A 26,950-nucleotide genomic window follows, 5' to 3' on the forward strand; every position below is an offset into this window, starting at 1 on the left:
TTCTTTTTCTTCCCAAAAAGAAAAAAAAAATTGAGTATGCTACCAATGGGGTAGGGAGGGGAACCTCTTAAAAATAACTTGAATTAAACTACTCTGAGCTAGTCAGTTTTCTACTTTCTTTCACGTCTTTCCATTTAGTTAGAACAGCCTTAATCATAAACCTGGGGGGTCTAAGTGGAAGTGTATTGTCATAATTTATCTCATACAGGGGGTTTGGACAAAGTAAAAAATACACCTTTCCTATTCTTTAGGAGTTGTTTAGTTGTTGTTTTTTTTCCCCCTCCACACCACCACATGCCCAACCCCATACACCCTCTGTCAGATTTAAGGAGACTAATTCCATGTATTTTGCAGTGACATTAAACTGGAGGAGGAAGGAAGTAGTAACTCCACATGAGAAACATCACTTCATTTATTTTATTAGTGATTTGTGTGTGAAGTGTTGCTGACATAGAAACCCATGGAATATTAAGAATAAATTAGTACCATACTAGTGAAACCCAAGTCTGGGTACCCAGAATGCTTTGTGCAAATTGCCATCTGCTGCACTTCGTTTTCTTCACCTGTCATAAAACTATTGAAAATATCTTGGAAGTCACATTGTTTTGTTAGCTATTTGCATATTTGCATACACCCATTCATAGCATGCAACTAAGTTTGGCAGACTACGGTTTGAATTTGACTGGAGTTCATTCTGAACCATAGGGCTTCCACTACAAGACTGCCATTAAAATGACTATAGCTTGAAAATCAGCTTCCAGGTGAAAACCCATAAAAATAATTGACGCTTGTGAAATATGTATCTATATTTAAAGAATCAAGAGGTGCAAATTAGAACTTTATTTGAGCAACAGTGGGACCTACTTGCTTCAAGAAAGGCCTGTTTTCTAGGTTTATTTATTAAATAAAGTAAATCTGTTTTAAATTTGAAGTGAGCTAGCAGTTTGATTGTAAATTGGTTTCTAGGAATTCCTCCATACACAGGGATTTAACAGGGATTTAAATTGGAGGAATGTGGCCCCCACTCTCTAGTTGAGAGTTAAGCAGAGACCTAACTTTCTAATTACTGCTGTTGCTTTAAGCTGCTTAAATGTGCAAGCAATATTTCTTTGGAAAGTTGAAAGACTTGTCTTAACTTTTAGAGATAGTAGTGTAAGGAAACTAGTTCATATTCTTTCATTTACTATGAATGAAACATTTACTATGCTTGCATTTTAAAAGTGTCAATATTTATTGATATCAAACAGCACCCTGGAAATTGTTCTAGCAAATTAACTTATCATTAAATAGAAAAGGTGATGCAAGGGGTTAAGACTCAGCACTATCAAGCTATCACCAGCCACTGCAGCAGTAGTTTGATCCCCAGCCAGGGGGCTAACCCACATGGTGCAGCAGACCTCTCCTGTCTCACCCACTGTGTTCCCCTCTCTGACTCTGGTGAATCCTCATACACACCCCCTCCCCACACCTCTCGCCTACACCCCAGTTCTTGTATGCATACATAAATGAAATAAATCTTAAAAAAAAAAGTTAAAAGGAAATGATAATAGCATTCTTCGTTTATTTGAACAAACAAATTAAAACTAAGCTGGTTTGTTTTAATACACATAGGTTAGACTGTATAATCTTTACCCTAGAATTTAAATTTGATTTATATGAGGAAAGGAAAAATCAAAACTGAAATTTCCTAATAACTCAGTTGCCTTCCATTAAGGTAGTCATGGTGTTTGGAGGTGGCTAATATTCAGGAGGAAGCTTCTTAACCTGAAATGTTCTTTATAATTAGCTTATCCTTTGGGAATTCTTCTTTTGGGAAAGCTCTTTCCCACCCACCTCAGTAGGTCATAGATTAAAGATTAAGGCTTTCACATCTACCCAGAACGTGACATTCACATACCAGACCCTTTTAGTATTTCAATGTGTCCCTGCTAGTGTATGCTTACATTAACAGTAATATTTCAGAACAAAGAGAAAGAGAAGGTAGTCTTCAAATTAATCAAAACTTATGATTCTGGAGCCATCAGATTATTAATATGTAAGTGCAGCCCATGTTATTAATACTGTGATATAAAACCACTCACATTATTGTTCAGTATTTAATAATTGTGTGCTGTGCAATGGAGATCTGTGTGTGGCAATAGAAAATGAAAACTGCAAAGTATATCTACATAATCTGAAATTAAAAGAAGTCTAGATAGAGTGTAGTCATAATTTTTACAAAATGGTGAATAACTGTGAGTAAGTAATAGAGAGTAATTGCATCATAAAATGTCCACATTGCCTCTTTGGGGAGGATACAATAATTTAAAACTTACCTCTAATTAAAGGAGATGGCCTTGATTTTGAAAAGAAAATTCTAAGTCCTCTAATCTTAACATTCAGTTTCTCCTAACGTTATTTTTAAAAGCTCTGCCAGTTTATTTTCTAAATGTCATTACTAATTTTATAGAAAAATTCACTGCAAACAAATGCTTTGTATAGGAGATTATCCTATTCCTGAAAGGGCATAATATTCTTTTAAAAAATGATCTGATGTCAACAAAGTTTGAAAGGGCACTGTCAGACACTGCTGAGTTGAATTCCATACCATTAAGAGTGGAAGCTTTTCTCTGACCTTATCTCAGCTTTTATCTGTTTTCTACAGTAGCCAGGGTGAGTGCTCTTTTTAGCCACGTAGATGTTTACTTTAAGTCATCAAACACCTACAGACCACTATACCCAAGTCATGAGTCTGGAAAATTTTGTGTCCTCTTAGGAGTTAATTCCTGGCCTCAGAATGTATCTAGTCTATGATGTGATTGACAGTGTGGTGGCAGAGGCTGGGAAAATCCAAGAAGAGAATGACCAGGAGAAAGCAGAATTTTGTTGTCATATGGGACAAAGATTAACCTTTTTACTTAGAAATACAAAATGTTAAAAAATTGCCCTTTTTTAAGCACTAATTTCCTATATTCAGGATATAGTGTTTTCAAATCGGTCTTAGCCCATCTAAATAATAAACCTGAATGTTAGTTTACCCAACCCCCAAAAAGATGAAAATGGTACAAATTTTAAGGTAATCTGTTTAAAGACCGGTGTCCCAAGTATTCATTCAGATCACAAATAATTTTAACTCTCTGAGCTTCTTGGAATGTTGTACTGATAGACCTAAAAGTCAATTTGTGTTTGGAATGTTGTACTGATAGACCTAAAAGTCAATTTGTGTTTTTCAGCTAAATTATTAAAATGAGAATAAAGTTCACAAAGAGAACTCTCTTCATCTACCTTCCTAAGATGGGTTTTTGAAGTGTTGCTTTCAGGAGAGAAAAATTTATTTTCTAATGACCATATAAATTTTTAAATGGAAATGACCAGATTATTGGAAAATCCAGTACAATTACATTACAGCCATAGACACAAAATTCTAGGGCGGGAATTCACACGTGGAGGGAAAGTATCCCTTAAAGGTTGACTTGGAGAGGCATGGCATTCCGCCTGCCTGCTCTGCACGCCAGGTACTCCCAGTGCCTGGCCTGGTGACTTGCAGGTGATCATTGCGCATACCCCCGTGCCTGCCCCCTCCACTAACGCTCGGTTTCTTGTGATCTCTCCAAGGTACCTACCAGGGCCAGTGGGCTGGCGGCATGCGACATGGCTACGGCGTGCGCCAGAGCGTGCCCTATGGCATGGCCACAGTGATCCGGTCCCCGCTGCGCACCTCGCTGGCCTCGCTGCGCAGCGAGCAGAGCAATGGCAGCGTGCTCCACGACGCCGCGGCCGCAGCTGAAAGCCCAGCGGGTACCCGCGGTGGCTTTGTGCTCAATTTCCACGCAGACGCCGAGCTCCCAGGCAAGAAGAAGGGTGGCCTCTTCCGAAGGGGCTCCCTTCTAGGAAGCATGAAACTTCGCAAGTCTGAATCCAAGTCTTCCATCTCAAGCAAGCGCAGCTCTGTCCGCAGCGACGCGGCTATGAGCAGAATTAGTTCCAGTGATGCCAACTCCACAATCAGCTTCGGCGACATAGATTGTGATTTTTGCCCCGTGGAAGACCACGTTGATGCCACTACCACGGAAACCTACATGGGCGAATGGAAGAACGACAAGCGCAATGGTTTTGGCATTAGCGAGCGCTCCAATGGCATGAAGTATGAAGGCGAGTGGGCAAACAACAAGAGGCATGGATATGGCTGCACTGTGTTTCCTGACGGCTCTAAAGAAGAGGGAAAGTACAAAAATAATATCCTGGTCCGTGGAATAAGGAAGCAACTTATACCCATACGAAATACAAAAACTAGGGAGAAGGTGGACAGAGCAATTGAAGGTGCACAGAGGGCTGCCGCCATGGCGAGAACCAAAGTGGAAATAGCAAATTCAAGGTATGTAAACGCTGGGTGTATGGCTTTGCTGGGTTGTTCAAAACAGTGGAATACCAAATGTTAATGTTTGTCGGTCTGTTGGTGACCTCACCAAATCCGTCCTACAACTGCCCAAACTGGAAAATGATTAATCCATTAGAATGCCAGTCAGAGACGCACTGTTCCAATATCCATTGGCAAAAACTGTTGCAAGCACATTGAGGTCCCCTTCCTATTATAAACTACTTCCCAAATACTTAATAGAGTTCAGTCAGATCCTGTATTCATTTTCCTGAGAAAGTTATTTTTTTTTTATGTCATTGAAATGGAGCCACAGAGTACACTGTGCTTTGTGTCATAAAGAAAATATCCATCTACATGGAAACATTCCTAGTATAGATGAGTCCCTTTATTCTAATAGTTAAGTTGCAGGTGTGTATAAATCCTCTTAGAAAATCACTGTAATTTATGAGATTCAAATTCTGTTTATTGATGACTTGTAGGTGAAATTGGTTTTTGAGAAAGGTACAAAGATCTAGATATGGCAGAAGTGGGAAGTTATATGACAAAATCTACCATGTGTTCTTTATAATCACAACACTCATGGGAAAGGGAGAGGAAGTGAAATTCACAAGAATGGCCACTTTCTATGCAGGAAAGATTAGATCACTGGTGTGTTAAAGGAAAGGGGGGACCTGACATGGACAGATGGGACTGTCAGTGTGCCGTGTGCCAAGGTTGGAAGAAAAGTAGAGCAGTAGAAAAGGGCTGGAGTGAGTCAGAGAAAGCGGGTGCATAATAGGCTGAGAAGTGAGGTGTATGTGGGCACAGGACTGTGTGCTTGAAGTTTTGCCATTAGTAGCTGGGTTCGGGGATCCAGAGAGGTGTGGAGAAATCTGTTGGGAATAGGATTTTATTAGGGATAAATTTTGTATGTTAGAAAAGAAAGTAAAAAGCATAGTTATACATGGAAATTTTTATTTTTTGGCTTAATTTAAGATGTTCTGATTGGCCAGTTTTGTGTGACTTGAGACATATACTTAATGTAGGATATTAAAAATCCTTTTCCTTCTTCAGTAATATTCTTTCACAGAAATGAACTTCCTTTTAAACCACAAAATATTAGTGTGTCCTCAGGTTTAATTTTTAACATTGAATTAATGAGTCCCATTTTTTTTTATTTGAACCAAAGCAAATTTCTGGTATTTGAACTTTTCATCTACAAAAAAAAAAACCCCACAGTGATTTGATATGGTTCATCTTAATACTTCCAGAATATGATGTATGTATGTTTTAAATGCCCCTTCTTGATGAGACTGTTTACTTCTGAGTGTCTGAAACACTAATTGGAAAATAGAAGAAGTCTTATGACATTTTTAGATACATTAAAAGCCTTCCAATTTTATCCTAAACTAATCCTATTTTAAAGTTAATATTCATTATTAATGCAAACCTTCATGAAATGCCTTTTTTGCCAAGCATCTTTATTTTAGATCATTGTTTACTCTGATCATCAAGCCATGCTTCTATTATTTTTTGGTTTGCTTGTAGATAGGATACTGGCACATCTCTCCCACCAGCTTCTCTGACCCTTCTCAAGCCGGTGATACTATCTTTTATTAACCTAACCTCTCCTTTTAAATGTGCTCCTGGGTTCTTCCATTTTATTTTTCATCTCATAACCAGTGATATACTAGAGGCAGTTCAGTCTTGGCAGATGGAGAATAAACCTATGCAGAAAGTTATAGTAAATGTCTGTACTTGCTTTAATAATTCACTTTATTATTAAATTTGAGAAATCTGTGTAATGATAGGGAACTCTTTGTGATGCAAATACAATCTTTGGTTATACTCAAATCAAAACTCTAACCCAACTCCTAGCCGTGTTCTCTCTGTTGAAAGTCTTTTGGGGGTAATATTATGTAATGTGGAATACTGTGTAATACAGTTTATAATCAAGAAATATTTAGTTTACTGTATTATACTTTTATCCAGTTAATTTCATAAAGATTTTACTTAGGTTAAAAAATGCTCAATTTGTTATGCTAACTGAAATAAACCAATCACAGGTCAGTAATGCATAATTTCACATATGAAGTATCTTCAAATGGTCAAGCTAAAAGAAACAGAGTAAAATGGTGATTGCCAGAGGTTGGAAGGAGAGGGAAATTGGAAGTAGCTTTTAAGAATAAAATCCAGAGAGCTGCTGTTGAACCCTGTAGCTATAGTTAACATTACTGTATTATGCACCTAAAAATTTGTTAACTTATATTAAGTGTTCTTGCCACAGTAAAAAGAAAATATATTTTGGATGACACAATAGATAAAAAAGTTTAAATGTTCAATGTTTTATATTTTCTTACTTTCATCCTTTAGTCCCCTTTCCAGATATTTTGCTTTAATGACTACTTAAGATACAGAATTCTGTGCCTTGATTTTATAGAAGGTAGCTGGAGGACTGACATGTCCTTTATAATAACTAATTTAAAGTTCTATATCCTCTTTTAAAAAGTGTTTGAGGAGAAGATTCTATTAGGGCTTTGGATATGGCTGCCTATAGGGGGAAGCACTTTTAGGTATATTATTATTATAAACCCTGGCCCTTTGTAATGCCTATCTGTTCACTCCTTTCTGCCCCTCTAGCCGTTGTTATTAATGGTTTTGTTTTTTAAAATATCAGAAGTTTTAGAACATAAAGTGACCCTATTCCCCTCCTCCTGTCCAGGTAGAATAAGAAATCACTGGTTCATGATTTAACAACAAAGGAAGATGATCAATTAATAGTTACTGACCATTTCAGTTTTCCTCCCACGTAGTGGTCATCATCATTCTATCACTGTTATTTCTTATACTATAGAAATTTTTGTTTCTTAAGTCCCAGGAAAATGAATCAGCTTTGTACCATCAGCCTGTTTTATCTAGTAGCAAAGCCTCAAGTTAGTTCTGAGGGGAAACACTTGCATCATCCAGATTTGTCTCCATAGGGAAATCAGGAGACATGGAACCAACCACTTTTGTGCCAAAGACTTACAAAAACTTGGTAGATATGTGGAGTTTTCCTTTGCTTCCTTGAAGTAAGAGGAGTGATGCTCCTCCTGGGTAAACACACAAGAGTGTGTTTACTATTTTTGAAGGTTTATTATGGGTCCTTGTTTAATTCCTATCGATTAGGGAATATGGGGTGATTTAACAGCAGATATAAATAACACAGCAGATAATGAATTAGGAGCTGTCAATATTTTATTAACCAGTTAGCAGTTAAAGCTGTAAGTGATGCCAGTAACCTTTCTTTAGGCTTTTGTTCAGATTCAAAAAGTACTATATTTATGAGATTTAACAAAATATTTGACTCCCCTCCTCTTCGTCCTGGTCAGGAGAATTGAGAAAGTATCTTAACCTTGTTTTTTGAGAAATGTTCAAAAGATAAGAGAGCAACTCTGAATATTTCAAGCCACTCATTTTCAGAGGCAAAGAGATTAGGATTCTAACCAAGATCACCCTACTCTTCCACTCATTTAATTATAGTTCTCTTCTGGGGAAATTACTTTTTTTTACCCTAATAATTCCTTAGAAGAGATGTTCAAATTACTGTTCCTGAAGAAATACATATTAAGGAGGAATTTTGAGGTGAAGGCATTTGGTTGAGGTAGCAAATACCAAGTGGCTCTAAGAGAACCACGCTTCTGTGCAAATGGATAGCTAATTAGCAAGGGTTGTAGACAAAAGAAAAACTTCGTATAGTCTGAGCCTTCGAAGAAATAAGTATACCAAAGTATGAAAGATGTGTGTTGAAGAGATTGGGAGCAAACTGTCCTAACACTATTGAGAACCACAGGTGTCGGCACTAGCTTTGTGGTATCAGACAGATTAAAAGAAAGGAAATAAAGCAGGAGGTTAGAGTGGAATGGAATAGTTGACACTATTGGCTGAGATAGTGGCCAGCCCCCTGGAGGCTCAACTTCCTGTGCTTGAATGTGCAGCTTCTAGCACCATTGTGAAGTGTCCTGCTGGGGCTGGCTGGCCAGCAGGGTGGGGTTGTGCTCTTGTCAACCTCTCTCTAATTGTTAGTGCCTCTTCAGGTGGTAGCAGCAGCCCCTAGAGGAGTAATGTCAGGAGGGAACCTGCTGCCACCCCTGCCCAGCCTCCTGTGCTTAAGGTCACACTATAGCTGTACAGGGGCATGGAAGCAACCAGATGGAATGTGGAGGGCCTCAAGCTCAGGGGATCTGGTGTGCAAGTGAGCTTGCTGCATCTGTTTTCAGAACAAGAGGTTGGATTCCATGTCTACCAATTTTGGACTAAAATTTTTAAAAATGACATGTATTTTCCCAGTAGGATTTTCGAAAACTATTTCTGTCCTTTTCTTTAGAATATCTACATTACAGTCTTATAGCACACTCTTCCTGCCTCCATATCCAGACTGATTCAGCCACAGCCTCTTTGCTTCAGTTCTGAGGAAGGTCTTCGTTCCATCTGCCAGGAACACTTAGGGGCTCCCCTGCCAGCCCTGCAGGCACCTCCATCTTTAGGTTTAGACATAAGGTCCCCTCTAAACAGAAGAGTTTTCCTGACCTCACACCCTCCCATATCACTGCCACCCTCTCAGTCAAATGCCTCCACTAGCCTAAATTGTCATCATAGTTCATCAAAGCCACCCTAAGGGGGCTTTGTCCCCTTCTGTATACCCAGCATCTTGCTTAAATCAGGACACTTTAGTAAAAGCTCTAGTAAATATTTATTCTATGAAAAGTGAATTAAATGAATTAAATACCTACTTAGGGTATCAGCGCTGCCAGTGCTTGTAGTTCCGTTTTGCTGGACATTTATAAACAGTTTTAAGGAAGGAAACTTAGCTGTAATAATTCAGCATGCTGTAATCTCACAAGAGTCAAGAAATTGAAGAAAATGAAAAATCTGTGTTAAGGGTCTTCTTTCTATTGGGTAAATTGACATCATTAAAGTGACATAAACCAAGGCATGGCCATAGAGTAAAGCTTCAGGTGAAGTCATACTGTTATACCCATTCTTTAAGGTACTGAGTTTGTCCAGTGATGTATGTGAGTGATTTTCTTAACAAATATAAAAACTCCAGGAAGTCAGCTTATACAACTGTGGCAACTCTGACTTATCCTATATCCTTGACATCATCAAAATACATGTCAGAATACATGAACTTATTGAAAATCAAATTTGCTGAATGTCCAGCTGTCTTTATTTCCTTTTGGGAATTTTTCTTGTCCTACCATTTCAGGTAGTCATTTTTCTTAAGATCAAATAATCACATTCAATGAAAGAGCCTCTTACCAAATTACTTGACTTGATTTACATTTCACCTATTCATAATTAAAACCCAAAGTCATTTATGAGTCAGTGCATATTTTTGGATCAAATTAAACTTATTACTACCAATTTTAGAGGGAAAAAACCCTCAAAGCTCTACCAAGTTATGGTAAAGGGCCAGGATTTGAAATTCTTAAATTCTGTTAAACAAAGATTTTTGTCTTCTGAAAATCTTAGTTTCTCTGTATCTATATTTTCTGTAATGTTAGTGGTCATGTCATATATTTGAAAACAATTTTAGATGACCTTTTCTATGAATGTCTTCTTTGGGCTCTCGTTAATTTTCAGTTATTAGCATAAGTGACTATTGCAGGAAGGTAGATTCCTTATAATGTTTTGTACATCATTTTAATGAAGAGTCTATTAAGTAGGTAAAGCAATTTTAGGCAAAAATCAGCTCAAATGTAGGAATGAATGTACAGCTAAGAACTTTGGTTGTTTTCACTAGCTAGATCTCCTGTTTTCACTAGCTACATCTCCCTTTGCTGCCTTTTCAACTTGTTACCAACCAGCCCTTCTGCAAACATATCTGAGGCCTGGTTAAAACACTCAGGTTCAGAGGTACAAAAGTTACCTGTGAATGGAGACTGATAAATACCCTCTTTCTTCACAGAGGGTTGGTATTTGGTTTTGGTTTTGCTTTTCAGAAAAAACATTTTTATTTCCACGTTTGGCAGATTCCCAAATCTGTTTTTCAAAGTTTGAAAGTTACCTGCTTCTGGGAGAAAGTGTAGCAAGTTGCCTGGCATCCACTAAGCTCTCAACCAAACGTTCCTTTTTCCTCGAGGACGGCATCTTGGTCCTCTCTTTGAGTGGTGTTCCTGAAGGGTCTGGGAGAAGAGAAAAGGCTGATTCTGCCCAGTAACTGGCTCTGAGGATTTTACCTATGTTGCTGGAAGAAACCCCTTCACTCAATAAGAATGAAGGATCAGAGGTCTCCATCATACTTTTCTGCCTATTCAATACAGAAAAGGGTGGTTGAATAGCAAAGGGTATGACAGGGCTTTGTAAACCATAAATCACACAGTTGAATTAATGTCTCAGAAAATGTGTTCCGCCTACAAGTCCTAGTTGGGAAAGTGAAAGTTGATGGAAAACTAAAAAGTCAGACTGTTGTAAAGTTGGAAGTAGGAAGGGAAGGGAGACTTGAGAAGCAGAATCAGGGATAAGCAACAGCTGGGCTTTGGATGCACCCAGCTTGACCAGCTGAGTGCAGACAGGAGTGTGTATCAGGGCTCACCCATGCCCAGCCTTACATTTTGTGAGGCCAATGTACCATCAACAGGCAATTTTATTCTATTATTTTTTTAAAAGATTTATTTATTGACACATACAAGAGCGGGGGTGTAGGCCAGAGGTCCATGGAGGTGAGCGGATTCACCAGAGACAGAGTGGGGAGCTTAACACACAGATGTACTGAAATACACTGCTGAGGGGAGCAGCAGTGAGACAGGAGAGGTCTGCTGCGCCATGTGGGTCAGCTCCCTGGCTAGGGATCGAACTCATGCTGCAGTGGCTGTGGATAGCTTCATAGTGCTGAGACTTAACCCCTTGTGCCATCAGAGAGGCCTGGCAATTTTATTTGTTAGGACTGAAAAGAAAATAAATAGGAAATGGCATGTGTGTTTATTCCAGCTATCCTGGGTTACTATTTTGGAAACAGTACAGTATAGTAAAGCTTTTATCTTTATAATGCTTAGTTATGTCAGCATAGGTCATCATTATCCTTTATGTATACTATAGTTTTTGTATGACACATAAAAATTTTAAATACATGTTTTCTCCTCTTTACCAAAGAATGCCCACTTCCAGTGGGGGGAGAGTGAGGAGTCTGCTCTGATATGCACCACATTCTTCTGCTGGCTGTTTAAAGAAAGATACCTCTGCCTGTCCAGGGCCCAGGACTTCTCGATGGACTGAGCAGTCACTGAGAATTCTCTGTGTGGGTGTGCAAAGGGAGCAGCTGAAACCAGAAAGATAACCCAGGCATCTGCTGTGTTCTGCCCCCAAGCAGGGGATTAAGAATGGCAGTCCAGAGGCATAACTGGGGAACACAGAGAAACTGCTTCCCCCACTTTCTCCCATCAGCCATGATGATGTACCACTTCCTCACTTAACAGATTACCCATAACATGGGGACATACTGTGTTATGAGAACCTCGTAAAATGTTCTGAGGTTAACTTGTTTCTAAAGCTGTTTCTTCAGAAACTCTCCTCTTGTTTCTAAAGATGTTTCTTCCAAAACTCTCCAGCCTTCCAATTCAGACCCACTGAGAAACTGAGCACTCATGTGTTTAATGATTAACAAGTAGGCTCAAGGCATATACATATAGTGAAGATAAGTCTGAGGCCAAATATCACATATAATTATCAAGACTTTGAGGCCATTAAAAACATACTTTTTTAATCCCCGAATCAGGTAGGCATGGCTCTTCACTTTGATGAAGCAGGGAGAAGATACTCTATATAATGTGAATGCCATCAGAGGTAGTGTCAATGCTGCAGAGACTTGGTGAAAACTGATGGTGAAGACTGGAGGAAAAAAATTTCAGGGTGATCACAAGGTAGGGTTTGGGACATATATTGGCCTTGTTTTAACTATTGAAATCTGAGTTTGCTTAAACAGTATAAATTTCAGCTGACTGTATCCCATTTAGCTCTGAAATATAACGTTTTCCTGATTCTGTAAATATGAAGAATTCAAGCAGCAATTTCTGTGTGGTATCTTTTCATTTCTAATGAAAACAACCCTACTATATAGTATTGTCTGGAAAGCTAGAGGTATGATTGCCTTCATGTTCTATCTATGTGATCCAAGTGAATGTTAGCTTTGACCTGGAGGAACTGTTTTGGGGCAAGAGATAGGGTAGTGTGTGCTGGGAACATAGCTAGTAGACTCCTCTGACTAGCAGCTGCCAGGCAGCCAAAGCGCCCAGCTCATAACTTTCCATTATGGATTAAGCTGACTCTGCCAATCTCACTTTACTCAAGACACCAAACTGGACGCTTGCAAGGCTAGAGCCTTGCAAATCTTTGAGATGCTTTTCTTATTATAGATGAAATATGAACATTGTGTTTAGGAACAGGATCCAACAAATGCCAAAGGTATTTATGTAAGTCATTAAGCTTTAGTACAGCCGCCTCTTGAGAATAAAACCAAATAAGCTTTTAATAATTTGCCCTTCTATTTTAGTTGGTGTTTCGCATTTATTTGTATAATATGCTCAATTCAAAATAAGCTGCTTTATCGGAAATTTAATAAGGAGTCAAGATTACCTCCAAAATAGGACAATTCTTTGAAGTCATATCTTCTTAGGATTTCCGTGGGTGCCAAAAGAAACTTAATTCAAGCCAAGTATATTAATTCACTTTCTAGCATTTTTTCAAACAACTCAGAGGTTAATTTTATTTTTGTTTTAAAAAATTTTATATAAGGTAAAAATTTTACTTTGTCAAGTCCCTAATTTTCTACATGGGTGTGGGAACTTTTTTTTTTTAAATGAGTATTTCAAAATTTCATACATTTACTTCTGTCTAATAGGGGAAAGGTTTAAGATACATGTGAGGAGCCTGTTAGTCAAAACATGTTGAAGAGGTGTCCCATAGGGGCTCGCAGTTTAGGGTTCAAGAGATCAGAGAAGCATCATACAGTGGGCTTTCCCACCCGCCACCCCAGCCCTGGGCATGTGTGCCCACCCCTCTGGCTCAGCTCAGGAATTGGGGAAATCAGCTGTGGGCTGGAAGGTGATCATGCAGTGATGTAAGCACCCTGAGAGCATGGTGCCTTTCGCCCTGGTCTGTCATCAGCTAACACTCTGGCCTGAATTCACAGAAAAGATATTCAGTTACAAGAAAGCCTATTTCATAAACTTAGGTTTCTAGCTCAGTGAAATATAATTTGAATGACTCTTTGTAACATTAATCGATTACATACTATGTAAATGTAAAATTATATTAGGACCCAGTCTTTTTTAATCAGACTGGACCTGATGGAAGATTGACTCCTTGCTGGGAACTTAGGTAGTACCTAGAGGGATCTTAATCAGAGCCTGGGGCTAGAACAGGAGTGTTTTATTTTGAGGTAACATCATTCTACAAGACTGCCTATGATTTCAAAGTATAGGCTATATACTTCAGGTGTATATATTAGCACACCATGCCCACTACCAAGGCACCCATAGTCCCACACCATAGTCCATTGTATTCTCTCCCCACTTTGCTTCCCTCCTTCCTCTACCCTTCTGGTAGCCTCAATTCTACAGTCAGATTACTAGGGTTTGCTACTGGTTTGGCCTTACCTGACCCTTTTTGTTTGTTTCTCTGTTTTCCACATGTGACACTATCCAGATTTGTTTTTCTGAATTATTTGAATTAGCATAATCCCCTCCAGTCCCATCATTGTCCTAGCTTGGGAGAGCCACAGATGTGAGGATGTTGGAGGAGCGGACAGAGAGTAATGATCCACTTGTAAGAAGTTTGGTATGGTTGGAGACTGCTAGGGGGTAGGATGGGAAGAGATGAGGTGAAGCAAGCAGGGTCTTGCTGAACCATAGGGGAGTTCAGACATTGTCTCACAGACAGGGAAAATCTATTGATAATTTGAAGAAAAAGAACTACATGATCAGGGCCTCCCTGGTGGCACAAGGGTTAAGATGCAATCTATGAAGCTATCCACAGCCACTGCAGCACAAGTTCCATCCCTGGCCAGGGAGATACCCACATGGCACAGCAGACCTCTCTTGTCTCACCGGCTGCTCCCCCCAGCAGTGTACTTTGGTCAATCTGCCTGTTCTGTTCCCCACTCTGTCTCTCACCCCCTGTGCCTCTGGCCTGTACCCCAGCTCTCATGTGCATAAATAAATAAATCTTTTTTTAAAAAAAGAACTACATGATCAAATTTAGAAAGATAATCCTGGTTACAGGTGGTATAGGGTTTGCGAAGAGTTGAGGCAGTAAAACTGGAGAAAAATTAAATTGTAATCCATTACCTAGTGATCTAGATAAGAGAAAGTGGGGCTCAGCTAAGCACTAACAGAGGGCTGGGTGTACGGGTGGGAGCCTCCCTAGCAGACTCACAAGGCTTGATGACTGGTTAGACAAGTGCGGTGGACCTAGAAAAGGAAGAGACAGAGTGACTCCTGAGTTTCTGGCCTGGGGAGATGTTGTTATTTATTCAGACAGGGACCAGAGAAGAAAGTACAGGGCTAGGGAGGAAGATGAGTCTGGACTTTTGTTTTCTTGAGTTTTGAGATGATGTCCCAAAGATAGCGTGGAACATGGGCCTGGAATGCAGAAAGATTTGAACCATTTATGAGGCACCCTGAGAAGGGAATTCCACCCATGTGATACAAGATGCAGCTCTTTTTAGGAAGTACAAATAAAGCAATTCTGACATTTAGTGACTGAGAATCTGTTGCCTTTGTGTCAGTGCAATCCAGGTATCAGGATGCCTGTTCTAGAATCGATGAAATTATGCTTTTTATGATTTGTGTTCAAGCGATCCAGTGAGCAAGATCTGTTGGCCTCTTTCTTTCTTGGCAAAATACTGCAACAAAATATCACTCTCCTAAATTGTTATACTAAAAAAACATCATTTGGCAAACATTTGCTTAGTGCCAGCTCTGTCCAAATATGGCACTAGGCCCTGGGAATACAGAGATGAATAAGAAACGAAACCTGTCATTAAAAGAAAATATCCTGGTAGATTGTAGCACGCCTGTGCAGTGGACAGGGGCTGTGAGTGCAATGGGAATGGAGGTTGGAAGGACTCACCAGGAAGCAACTAGCCCCAACTTTGAACTTCTCAAAGACATTTTGCTGGGCTCTTTGACCGCAGCTCTCCCCACCAGACCCCCTTCTTTTGCCTAGTCACATTAGTCTTTTGTGCTTATACTCAAGGTCCATAGCTGTCAGGCACCACATTAAAACCTAACAAAATGTTTCTTCAACTAAGTAATTTTATCCCTCATGAGAGGAATGCTATCAACAGAATGTACATAAAGTAGATAAGAATTTTATAATGCTAAAGGGAATATGACTAGTGGTTTCTTTTAAAAAATTAAGTTTTTCAATAATTTACATTTAAATTATGTATCAACCTAATTTTAACTAAAATTACTTCTGTATAGAGTCTACAAGTTAAGGGTTTTGGTAATAACAGGAGCTCATTAGTAATATTTGACTCAGACATCAAAGTTAGCTATTTTGCATTCCATTCATTTTTGTCAGTGTTTCCAGATGTAGAAGCAGAGTGACCACTGCTAAATGTTCCCCCATGTATATTATGCATTAGTGCACATGTGCCCTCCCCCCTTTGGTCTAAGAATAGCAGTTGGGGTGCTACCTTTCAGTTACATACAGACCCTAATTGTAAGTGGTTACTGGACGCCTAGACCCAGGCTGTGAACTTAATGTCTGTCATCTTAGCACATGGCACCCCTTTGAGTTGGTGGGAAGTTGAGGCATAGGAAGGTCACTAGACAGGTAGGCAACCTGTCTAGGGCGGATCACAGGCAGTGTAACATCAGAGCCTGAACCTTTAACCTCCACTGAGTTTTGAGAATTGAGGTAGGAATTACTTTCTTTTCCCAATGTGCTCTCCAGCTCATAAAGGAAGATCTGCCTGGAAGCCATACTACTTGGTGATATAATTCGTCATTTTGCCATAATGCTTAACAGACAATATTCACGTAACAGCCACAAATTTTGTCATTAAGAATAACATAAACAGATAATGTCAGAATAGTATGGTAAATTTAAGGAGAAAAAGCTATGAAAACACAAGGGAGTAATGCCAGATATATAAGGGATTTAAGAGAATGAGTCTGAGCCATGGAGTGAGTAGCAATTACTCCTGACAGTAGGAAGAGAAAGTAGAGTCAATGTAAAGGGCAAGTTCCTATAAGCAGCTGGATAGTGGAAAAGTGGGGTTTCTCCAGGTATGGGCCATCCACTGCCACAGCTGATCACAAGGAGTACACCAATATTTCTAGTTCTACACCCAGTGTTGAACTTACCTTTCCGTGGGTGAGACTAGAAGTCTGTACTTACCAAATTCCCCAGGTTATCCTCAGGCACACATAAGTGTAGACTGGAATTGGATCAGAAATGAGGTCATAAGATTTGGGGACTGGATTTTCCACACTGGCCTTGGGGACGTTTTAAAGGGACTTGAGCAGAGAGTCATCAGCCTTTGAGATGGACTCAAGTGTCTCCAAGACTGGAGGCCTGGTCTGTGAAGAAGATGATAAAGACCCAGTCAAGGGCAGGGCTTCAAAAGAAGGATGGGATAAAATTAGCTGTAATTGAGAGCTAGAAGTGATGGGTGAGGAACAGAGGCAAATCTAAATGTTTGTCTATTTGCCAATGTTCCTAAATAAGATTAGTGAAAACATTCATTCATTCTTAGAGTATGAATGATTTATTTCAAACATATTAAACAAGTAATCTCTCAAGGTCTCCAGGGTCTCTTTCTTAGCAAGAGAATAGGAGTGGAAGGAAGCTGGACATGATTGTCAAAGAAAACCCAAATCTGGCCCTCAATTGCTGTGTAAATTTCCCTCTTTTTTCCTCTTTTGCACTTGACTTCACATAACTCTACCAGTGTTTCCTGTAGAAATTATTCAGTTAGCAAATATAGTGAAACATCACTAACATTTTCACTTTTCCAACTCCAGACTTGGTCCTCAATCGGAAGACAGTGGATGGAAAGAGACCATGTCCACTGTGTAAACTGTTAGGAACAAGAAACTAAAACTGTTTTTGAAGTGTCCATAAGTTCTTATATTCTCAGTAGTGTGCTGGATGTGAAGGGAGAAAAAGGAAGCAGCGGCCCAGCCCTTCACAAGCCTAGGCTTGGTTGGAGATAAAGTTCATTCAAAGGAAATAGTAACACTTCAGTCAGCTATTTGTGCATCAATGGTCTGTCTCATTTCATACAAAAAGCTGCTTATTGTATATATCTACATGGTCAATTTTACAGGGATTAAAAAAGAATATATTAACTTATTAATGAAGCAGTTCATAAGTATCTTTACTAAGGCACATATCTTATAATGTTTGGCATTTTTTTTTCATGTTAGTGTATGAATTTGACATTTTTTTCAAAATTATGCCAGGCTTTTTTGTTCCATATTTTTCAAAATTGGTGTTCTTCTTACTTGTCACAAAAATAGCTTTCAGCCCATTATTGGAATGATTAAAATAGAGTGAGAAGTCCCTAAATGTTTAATTCCATAACTGCAAACATGTAAAAGGAGCATAGTTAGGGACTGGTTTTCTCTCTGCCTTTCTTTCTCTCCCTTTCTTTCTTGCTTCAGAATGTTAAGTGTTAATTTTGTGGTGTTAACGTTCAGTTACTAAACTTTATTGTTGAAAAGTTTTCTTTAAATTACAGTTGCTATATTTGTAATGTTACAAAGACTCGACTGTATTTGGTGCCCAATAATATCTGAAAGATATTTCAAGGGAGCTAGAAGGCGTAAGGCAACAAAGAAAAGAAAAGCAAGTCTCAAACATCCCCCATAACAGTGTCTGTAGAAATCTATGTAAACATAGGAATGCTGGGCCTAAAGAAATGCCAAGAAGTACGAAAAGGGAGAGAAATTAGAGCATGAAGAAAGGAGTTTCCAGTATAATTGGTGTTTCTGGTGCCAGGTGGAATTGCTCTGAAGTGAATTCATAAAGAATTTGAGGGGCTTTCCTGTTGGTGCAGGGGTTAAAGACAGCACTGTTGAGCTGCAGTACAAATTTGATCTCTGGCAGGCCAGGGAGCTACCCACATGGTAGCAGACCTCTCCTGTCTCCCCCGCTGCGCTCCTCAGAAGTATATTTTGGTGGATCTGCCTGTTTACCTCCCCAACTCTGTCTCTGGTGAATCCTCTCACCCCCTGCACCTCTGGCCTGTACCCCAGTTCTTATATGCATAAATAAATAATCTTAAAAAAAAAAAAAAAGAATTTGAGCCTGAGCCCCAGTTTGAAGGGAAGCTAAGGAATAATTTGACATGAGACAAATGGAGATTTTGCCAGGTGGGGGAACAACAGGTATCTGATGACTCACAGCCTGATGAGAGTGAAAGATACTTCAGTGCCTAAAGATCACTAACAGTCGACCTCTGTGGGCAGTACTGTCCTTATGCTTGGCAGCAGTAAATCTTTCAGCTTCACAGCCTTGTTAATCTTCTAATGTTCCCTGTTGATGAACTCCCATGGCCAACAGAGCCTGAAAACAAGGATCTTCTCTGGGCAAACACTTCCCTCTCACCCTTATCCTATCACCAGGACAGATGATCCAGAAAGTTAGTAAACTCATGGAGAGTGATAGGGATGGTAGTCCTGAAAATCCTCAAACATAATTCTGTTGGTTTGAAGAAAAGAATTTGAAAAATAGGAAAGCAGGAGGTTGGAGACACTGGATACAACTCTCTGGAGTGTCATCCTCTTTGAGAAATCTTATAAATGTGTGTACAACAGGGCACTCACAACCCTTCTGGATTTTGACCACCTCGCTGGTGTGTATAATCCAGGACTTGCAGTGTTTTTGCTTTGCGGTGGTGTGGAGCATCGCTGAGTCATGGCGACAGAAGAGGACAATTAGATAAGGGTGCTGACTGTTAAAAGATCTTAAAAGCACTAATCAGGTGTTATGCAACACACAAGTGGAAACCCTTTCAGAGTTCCGAGGAAGTTAGTAACATGAGCAAAACAACATCTAGGACAGTGATTTTAGCTGTGGACAGCAGCAAGCAGGAGTGGGTTCGGGGCCATCAAGGACATGAAGAAATGCACTAAGACATAAAGAACAGGATCCTTGAATTTTATAAAGAAGAACCTATCTTGTGCATGACTGGTTGTGAAGAAGGGAGTTTGGGGAAGGAAATTCTATGGGGACTACACATGAGGGGTTGGGGGGAAACAAATATTGTTTTAAAATGAACAATGATGTAAAAAATAAAAAAAGAAAAGGGAAAAAATAAAGAGATCTCAAAAATTAAAAAAAAATTGTGAGGATCTCACATAGTTAGCTAAGAGTACAGGTCAACCGTGTTTAATGACAAACAATTTGGTGAGGAATATAATGAAACTTTCAATTCATGGACATGTGAGGAGAGACAAATCAGAGCTGAGATTCTTGTAAGAATAGCACTTCAAAGCCTTGTGCATTTTAGAGCTTCCAAAGGAAGTGAAAACATCACAATCAAAGATTTACACTGCAGTTTATAGTAGAGTTGTTAGCAATGTGAGTAGGGAGGGCTGGGGTAGAGAAATTTAGGAGTCAGGGATAGTAACCGATGGTATGGAAACAGTTATTTTTCAGTAAGATGAGAAAAGAAAGATACTGAAAAGGTTTGATTGTGGTTATAGCTAGCATCTCTATTTGCATAATTTCTTTGTCTAAAGTCAAATGAGCAAATTCTTTTTTTTAACTCCAGCAGTACAGTAGCCATCAGAGTACCAGATGGTCAGCCATATAGGAGTCAGAACTTTCATAACTCTTCTGCCTGTCATCTTTGATAAGTCATATAAAAGAATGAAACTAAAATCTGTAACTTTCTTGCAGTAGAAAATACAAAATCAATCAAGAGAATAAGCACAACGCTTGCATAAAAAAATACCTGCTACTGGTTAAGGAATGTGAAAACTTTGCAGCGGCTAATTTAACACCCCAGATCTTACCCAGAAGGACAGCAGCACAGAAAACAATAGTGAGGTAGGAGTCTTGCCAGGAGCACTCAGGTTCAGCTTAGGAACAAAACCAAGGTCGGGTCAGTTTTATGTTTATTATGTTCCATGATACCATCTACATCTTTTCTTTGTCTGGTCTCTAACTCATTCAGGTTGATTCTGTTGATGCCCCCTGTCTCATTTATAATAGGGAATCCACCTTGCCACCAAGAGCACAGTCCATCCTTTCTGCATATACTTAGCAGTGTCAAGTGCCTGCATAAAAGCCCCCCTCCATGCACGGCTGTGTCCAGTTAACTGCCTGAGAACTCACCCTTCCTGCGAGAGGACAGGCAGATTGGGGAGGTACTTGATGAGGTCCTAGGCTTCTGTTAAGCGGTGTAATTTTCTACTAAGAAGAAACTGTTACATGTCCTATATTCTGTTCTGTACCATCAAAAGTTTCTCTTGCACTTCATAAAACAGGGCAATATGAAAACAAAAAAAATTTTATTAATTGATAAGCATTTTTTAAATGAATCAAAACAAATTTTTTTATATCATGAACTCCTCAGGTATAAATTGCTTTTTCAAAATCATGGACTGCACTGAATCATGCTTAGTAGTTTTCATCTATATGGAGATGCTCACTTAGAGAGAGATGTAAAAGGTATAAGTTATACATAACTAGATTTTCTTGTGACATTTTCAGGAGTTTTTTCTCTTAATTTTTTGTTCCTCCTTTTCTTCATGTAATCAAATCTCTGTGGTTAGTATGAAATTCTCACTGAAATTTTGGATTTCAGAAGTCTGAATAAGTACTGAACTTAATTACTAGGAAGAAAAGTTTTTCCTAATAATTAAGCACAAATCTAAAGCTAACTAGAATCATTTTTAGTAAGAACTCTGAGGGTTATACTCAGAATAAAATGTTTACTTATATTACATCTGGAAAGAAAATGATAATCATGAATGGGTCATTTTTAGACTTTAGTGGCCTACTTTATGCTTATTATTGCATACTACATAACTAATAAAAACCTTTTTTTAAACTAGCACAGGTGGTCAAGACTTTGTAGGTACTCTAAATATTTTTGATTGATTTCTAATCTTTGAATAGGTATTCTTCCTTAGAGATTTAGAATCTGCAGGGCAAGGCTAAGATTTGAATAGAGTTTCTAGCAGTTCATATCTCAGCTCAATACTACATCGATTTAAAAAAGCTCTGAGATTCCTACATAAAACTTCTTAAGTTTAGTGGACATGGTCATTCATTACAGAAAGTCCTTCATGATCAGTGATACTGATTTCTGACGCATACTCAAGAAACCTGAGAGAATGAATAAATTGCAGTTTTCAAGCTCCGGTTGACTCATGACCTGGAGACTGCACTCCTTTCCCGAATAGGTTCAGATCAGGGACCAGGAACAAGAACCAAGAGATCCATCTGCAGGCCACCTGAAGGAGAACATTCCACTCTTCCTCCTGGTATTGGCCCCGTGTGGTTGGGGCAAGGATTACAGAAAGCCTCTGAGAACTTACCAGACTGAGCTGAGGGGAAGTTTTTCTTCAAATGTTGCCTAACTACATGGCCTTTAAAGCCTAATATTTTTATCCCCCAAAAGGGGTGATTTGGCATCTAGTTCATATGAAGTTGGAGAAGTAAATGAAATTAGCGTATATGAATCCTGCCAACCACGATATGTCACACTCTATGGGTGTTAAATAAATCAGTACAACCAACAATCGTTGAATACATCCATGCCAAGGATAGTGAAAAGATCACCTTAGACTAGAAGGAACTCTTCCATTCCTGGAGACACCTACTTATTTCCTCAGGAAGGCTCAAGTCACCTCTTGAAGTATCTTTTGGTTCCTCCAGGTATTTAGAAACCATCCACCCGGATTAGGTGTCGTGTCCTTTCCTAGATCACATCATGTAATACCTACTGGTTTTCTCATCACTCTTTGGCCCAAAATGTCAACTCTCTGAGGGAAAGGGCTATCTTTTCACAAAACTCAGCATGGAAGTATTCAGTAATTGTTGACTGCATCAGTAGAAACTGAAATGGGAAATGATCCATAATAGTTACTTTCAGGATTATTGTAAGCGTTAAATGAGTTTATAAATTTGCGGTGGAAAGTAAATGGTAAATGTTTCATGTTAAAGTAAATTTTGTCATCATTTCAATGGATAATCTGTAGGAAGCAAGTGGAGTAGGTGCTTTGGAGAAACAAAAATGAGAAAGATAGGGCCTTGATCCTCCAGGAAATTTTTTTTTTTAAACAGCAATTGTATTTTTTTTTAAAGATTTCTTTATTTAGACAACAACCGGGGTACAGACCAGATGCACAGGAGGGTGAGAGGATTCACCAGAGACAGAGCGGGGAACAGAACAGGCAGGCTGACGAAATACACTGCTGTGGGAAGCAGCGGGCGAGACAGGAAAGGTCTGCCTCGCCATGTGGGGTCCTCGCCGGCCGGCCGGGATCGAACCAGCACTGCAGACAGAGGCTGCGGACAGCTTCACAGTGCAGCACTGAACTGCCTGCGCTACCATGGAGGTCCCCTCCAGGAAATTTATAACTGGGTAACAGAGATGGATATGTCAATGAGTAGCAATGCAGCTGGAAATTAAATAAGAGCTAAACTTGGCAGTTGAGGCGATGTGTGAGAGCATCACCAGAGAGAAAATTTGTCCAAGGAAGAGGAAGAATTCTTAGGAGAAGGGAGGTTGGTGTAGGATTTTTGCTGGTGCTCATTGTGGCTTACTTTGGCTCTGTTGTGTGTGAATTTGGGCAGGTCCATCCAGGCCTGCTGTTGGCCCGATTTCATTCCCTGTGGCCGACTTCATCTTGGCTCCTCTCCCGTCCAGCTGGACAGCATTCAAATGTTTCCCTTAGAACTGAAACTGGGGAGGTGAATAAGGTAGGTTTATATTAGCTGCCTGAAAGAGGTGCAGAAAGAGCAGGACTGGGGAGTTTATCTTCAATGGGAACAAGTCAGATTACAGGCAAATCCCCAGGGCCTGGACGTGGAGCCCATTCACGTAAATTCCCCTTCCAACCAGTTGTGTTGCTCCTGTTTTGGTGCTGTTGGTTCCAGGGTCTTCACCAGTTCCCACCAGGAGCTCTCTCAGACTTGCAGGTCACAACCCCCAGGACTCCCCCAGCACAGACCAGAGTGAGGCCTGCATCATGTTTTGGAAGGCAGATCTGAGAATGCAGACAGGTGAATGCAGCTTTCCCCTGCAGCCCAGGAAAGGTCTGGTTTGTGGTCCACAAGGAGTCCCCATGTCTCCCAGGGGCTATAGGTTCACAGGTGGGAGATGGGTATCTGTTGGCTCCTCAGGATCTTTCAACGATTGGGTGCAGGCTATCCTATTTCTGGCAGAAGTATCTCACAGATGGTGGTATGTGCCTGTCTCTTGTTCCATAGTTTGAACTCTCATAGCGTAGCATCCTTCTTTTTGGTCTGTCTGTTCCTGGGAAGAGAGGTTTGGAAGTGAACTCTAATTCAATTATTGTTGCCAGAAAATCAAGGAAGAAGTGAATGTGAGCTGTCTGCATAGCAAAGAATTTCAGAAGGAAGAAAAAGGGAAACACTTCAAATAAATCTTTCACCTGACAGCCTGATTTTTGTCCAGAGAGCCTTAGGGAATTCTTTTGAGATCTTTCTGCAGTATGGTCTAGTAAGTAAGTGCACAAACATCAAACAGCAAATTCCAGCCTTTATCACATTTTAACTAAGTAGCCTCAGGCAAACAACTTGACCTCTTGCAAGCCTTAATTTCCTCATCTGTGAAATGGGTGTGATAAGTAGTGGTGCCTCTCAGGGGATTAGGAAGGGTGCACCATCCATCAGTAATGTTTGGAATGGTGCCTGGACCCAAGAGCACTGTGCAGGTTTGAGCTTTTGCTCTTATTTAGGGGCACATAGATTTTTGGTGAATTCATTCTGCTTTGTTAGGTCTATCCAAGGATATAATTCTTTTAAAGCACTATCTTCATGAAGGTCAAATAATATACATGGTCAGTTATTGGGCTAGCCAAATTCACTGGAAAGATGGCTGTAGAGATTCTCACCCAAATTCTCAAACAGGATAAATGATTTTCTCCTAATACATAACATACAAATGTGAAGAGAAACCCCCATATTACAGTGCCCATGGCCATACCTGTTTGAAGGTTTAAAGACCACTCTAGGGTGTATGCAAGCTGTAGATATAAAGACAGATTTTTGTGATGTGGTTTCTTTGTTGAGACTCAGACTAAGATCTGATTCACCATTGTGCTGTCTGCTCTGGAAGTTTAAACAGCTTTGAGCTGAACACCTGTGTCTTTGTCCTGGGTCTCGCCTTACTAAACAGGATTTGATTGGATTTCTCTCTTTTTAAACAATTGCCCACCTACATGTCTGCACTTCTACATTCCTGCTTCATATTGCTTCAGTCAGCTTAAGAAATAGGTAGACTTTAAAGAATGAGAATATAACATTAGATAAAAAATTCTCTTTATAGTTGACCCTTGCACAACATGACGGGTTAGGGGCACCCCGCCCCCATGCAGTCAAAAATCTGAGAATAATTCCCTTCACGTCCTCAGGTTCCACATGCCCAGATTCAGCCAATAGAAATACAAGGTTGGTTGAATCTGTAAGTGCAGAATTTGGGATAGAAAAAAATATACTTGTCAGTGGACCCATGCAATTCCAACCCACATTGTTCAGGGGTCAACAAACAGTGTGAATGTCTCTCATGAGATTATTAAAAAGTGTTCATTATGTCCTTTTCTAAGTGTATCTGTTTAGGTTTAAGAAATAGCTAAAAACCAGCCTTTGGCCCCATATAGAGATGCAAAATGACATCAGAAGCACAAAGTCAGAAATGGGGAGCTAGAGTCAGTCCCCTCAAAGCCATTTGCCCTGGGCATTGTGGCAGGCACAGACCACCCCTTTATTACAGTGAATGCTTAGTGCTTCCATGAGTAAGTGCTGCTAGTTAAGAAGTGAGCCAGAGATAACCCTGCCACCCAGCAAGCTTGTTCTCTAGTAGTAGAACTTAGCACATCCCTGTAATTCAAGGACAAGAGTAAATGCCATGAGAGAATCTGTGATACTCTTAACAATCTTCTCAGCTCTGGACAAAATGTAAAAGAGCAAGGGTGTATTTCCCTGAGAGCATCTGGAAAAGTCTCCTGGGATAGGAGTGAGAATGGGGGTTTATTTTCCTTTGAAGTAACGTCAGTTTATAACATTATACATAGAGTTGTATCTTGAACCACAAGAAGGATTTGACAAGCAGAAATGGGGGAGACTGCTTTCTAAGCAGAAGAACAGTATGAGAAAGACGGCACTAACGTGGGGTAGCGGGATGGACAACAGGGGCAACGTGGAGAATAGCTCATAACTTTCCCAGTTCCTGGTGTGCTACTGGAAGTTTGTGATGATTGTGCATTTTTCAATTAAATACCTCTGGGGTTTTAGCCTTTTTATTAAATCAAAGCTATAGCAACCATTCTAAATCTTGTTAGACCATCTTACTGTTTTCACTAAGCAGATTTGTGTGACTTTCTCTAAAGGGGTCTATGCTGTAGCTGCTGGCATGTCTGTGAGTGAAACAGACCCTCACAGCCACGGCTGCGTGATGTGAGCCCTGATAGCCACTTATTTCCTTTTAATCCTATAAAGAAATGAAAATCAGACCTAACTGCCCTGCTGGCCCATTTTCTCCAGTAAGATTTCTGAAGAACATATATTTTCCCCTCGTTGAAGGTAGCTTGGTTAAGGGATCCCGTGGTATAGCAAAGATGTATTTCTTGGAGTTGGTTTGTTGGTATCTTTCAGAGTAGCTCGTCCATGCCCTTCACATATGGGTGAGTTTGTGTTTGCCAGGTAACAAACTCTTACTTAAATCCTCATTCCATGCACAAAAGAAGTGAGTAGTTAGAAAGTCATTTTGAGGCCAAGACAGCTTCTACACAATATATTATCTCTTATTGCAAACATTCAAACAAAAGAATATTCAAATAAACAAGGACTTATTACAAGGATGTGAATCTGCCCTTCATGGCTAGGATTGACTAAGGATCATGCACACATGCATCTCTCGAAAAATTATCTATAGGCTTAACCTTCTTTGTGTTTCACCTTCTTCATGAGGCATTTCCTTGAATGCTCATATGCTCCTTAACCATCTCCTTAACCATCCTGCCCATTTTTTTCTTGCCTTCTGGCCACTTTGGCCTTTTTCCCAGTGTTTCCTCCCTTATTCACCTTTAGACTTAACACCCATGTCCTTCTGGATGAGTAGCTCTACCTGGCCTATTTCTACCCTAAAGTCATTTGTAATCCCAATTGATTTAATGGATTTTAACTGAGAGTGTCTTCCTACTGACATGGTTTATGTTCAGGAAATGGGTTTTCAAAGGCAGCCCATACCCTTTGGGTGCTTGCCGTGTCCTGAGGTCAGCAAACAAGTTAGCTGAAGATTGGAAGGCAGAAGTGCTGGTGCAGCTGAAATTCTGCTGGAGAGGAGAGTGGAGGCTTAGCCGCCCATGGAGGATGGGAAGATGAAACCTGTTCCTGCCAAAGTTTCTCTAGGGCTGTCTTCTC

General features: G+C 39.8%; 1 protein-coding gene across 5 annotated transcripts in view; it reads left to right on the forward strand.

The window, feature by feature from the left end:
* Nucleotides 1-26,950, forward strand: part of JPH1 (junctophilin 1) — a 79,372-nt gene that overhangs the window by 2,507 nt on the left and 49,915 nt on the right. For all 5 annotated transcript variants that reach the window (XM_037505222.2, XM_037505232.2, XM_037505239.2 and 2 more), the window contains exon 2: nucleotides 3,595-4,354. In XM_037505222.2, the coding sequence (XP_037361119.1) occupies nucleotides 3,595-4,354 (760 nt within the window). The remainder of the gene's footprint in view (nucleotides 1-3,594; nucleotides 4,355-26,950) is intronic.

Source organism: Talpa occidentalis, unplaced genomic scaffold (genome assembly GCF_014898055.3).
Source record: "Talpa occidentalis isolate TD23 unplaced genomic scaffold, MPIMG_talOcc4v2.1, whole genome shotgun sequence".
Classification (NCBI taxonomy): Eukaryota; Metazoa; Chordata; class Mammalia; order Eulipotyphla; family Talpidae; genus Talpa; species Talpa occidentalis.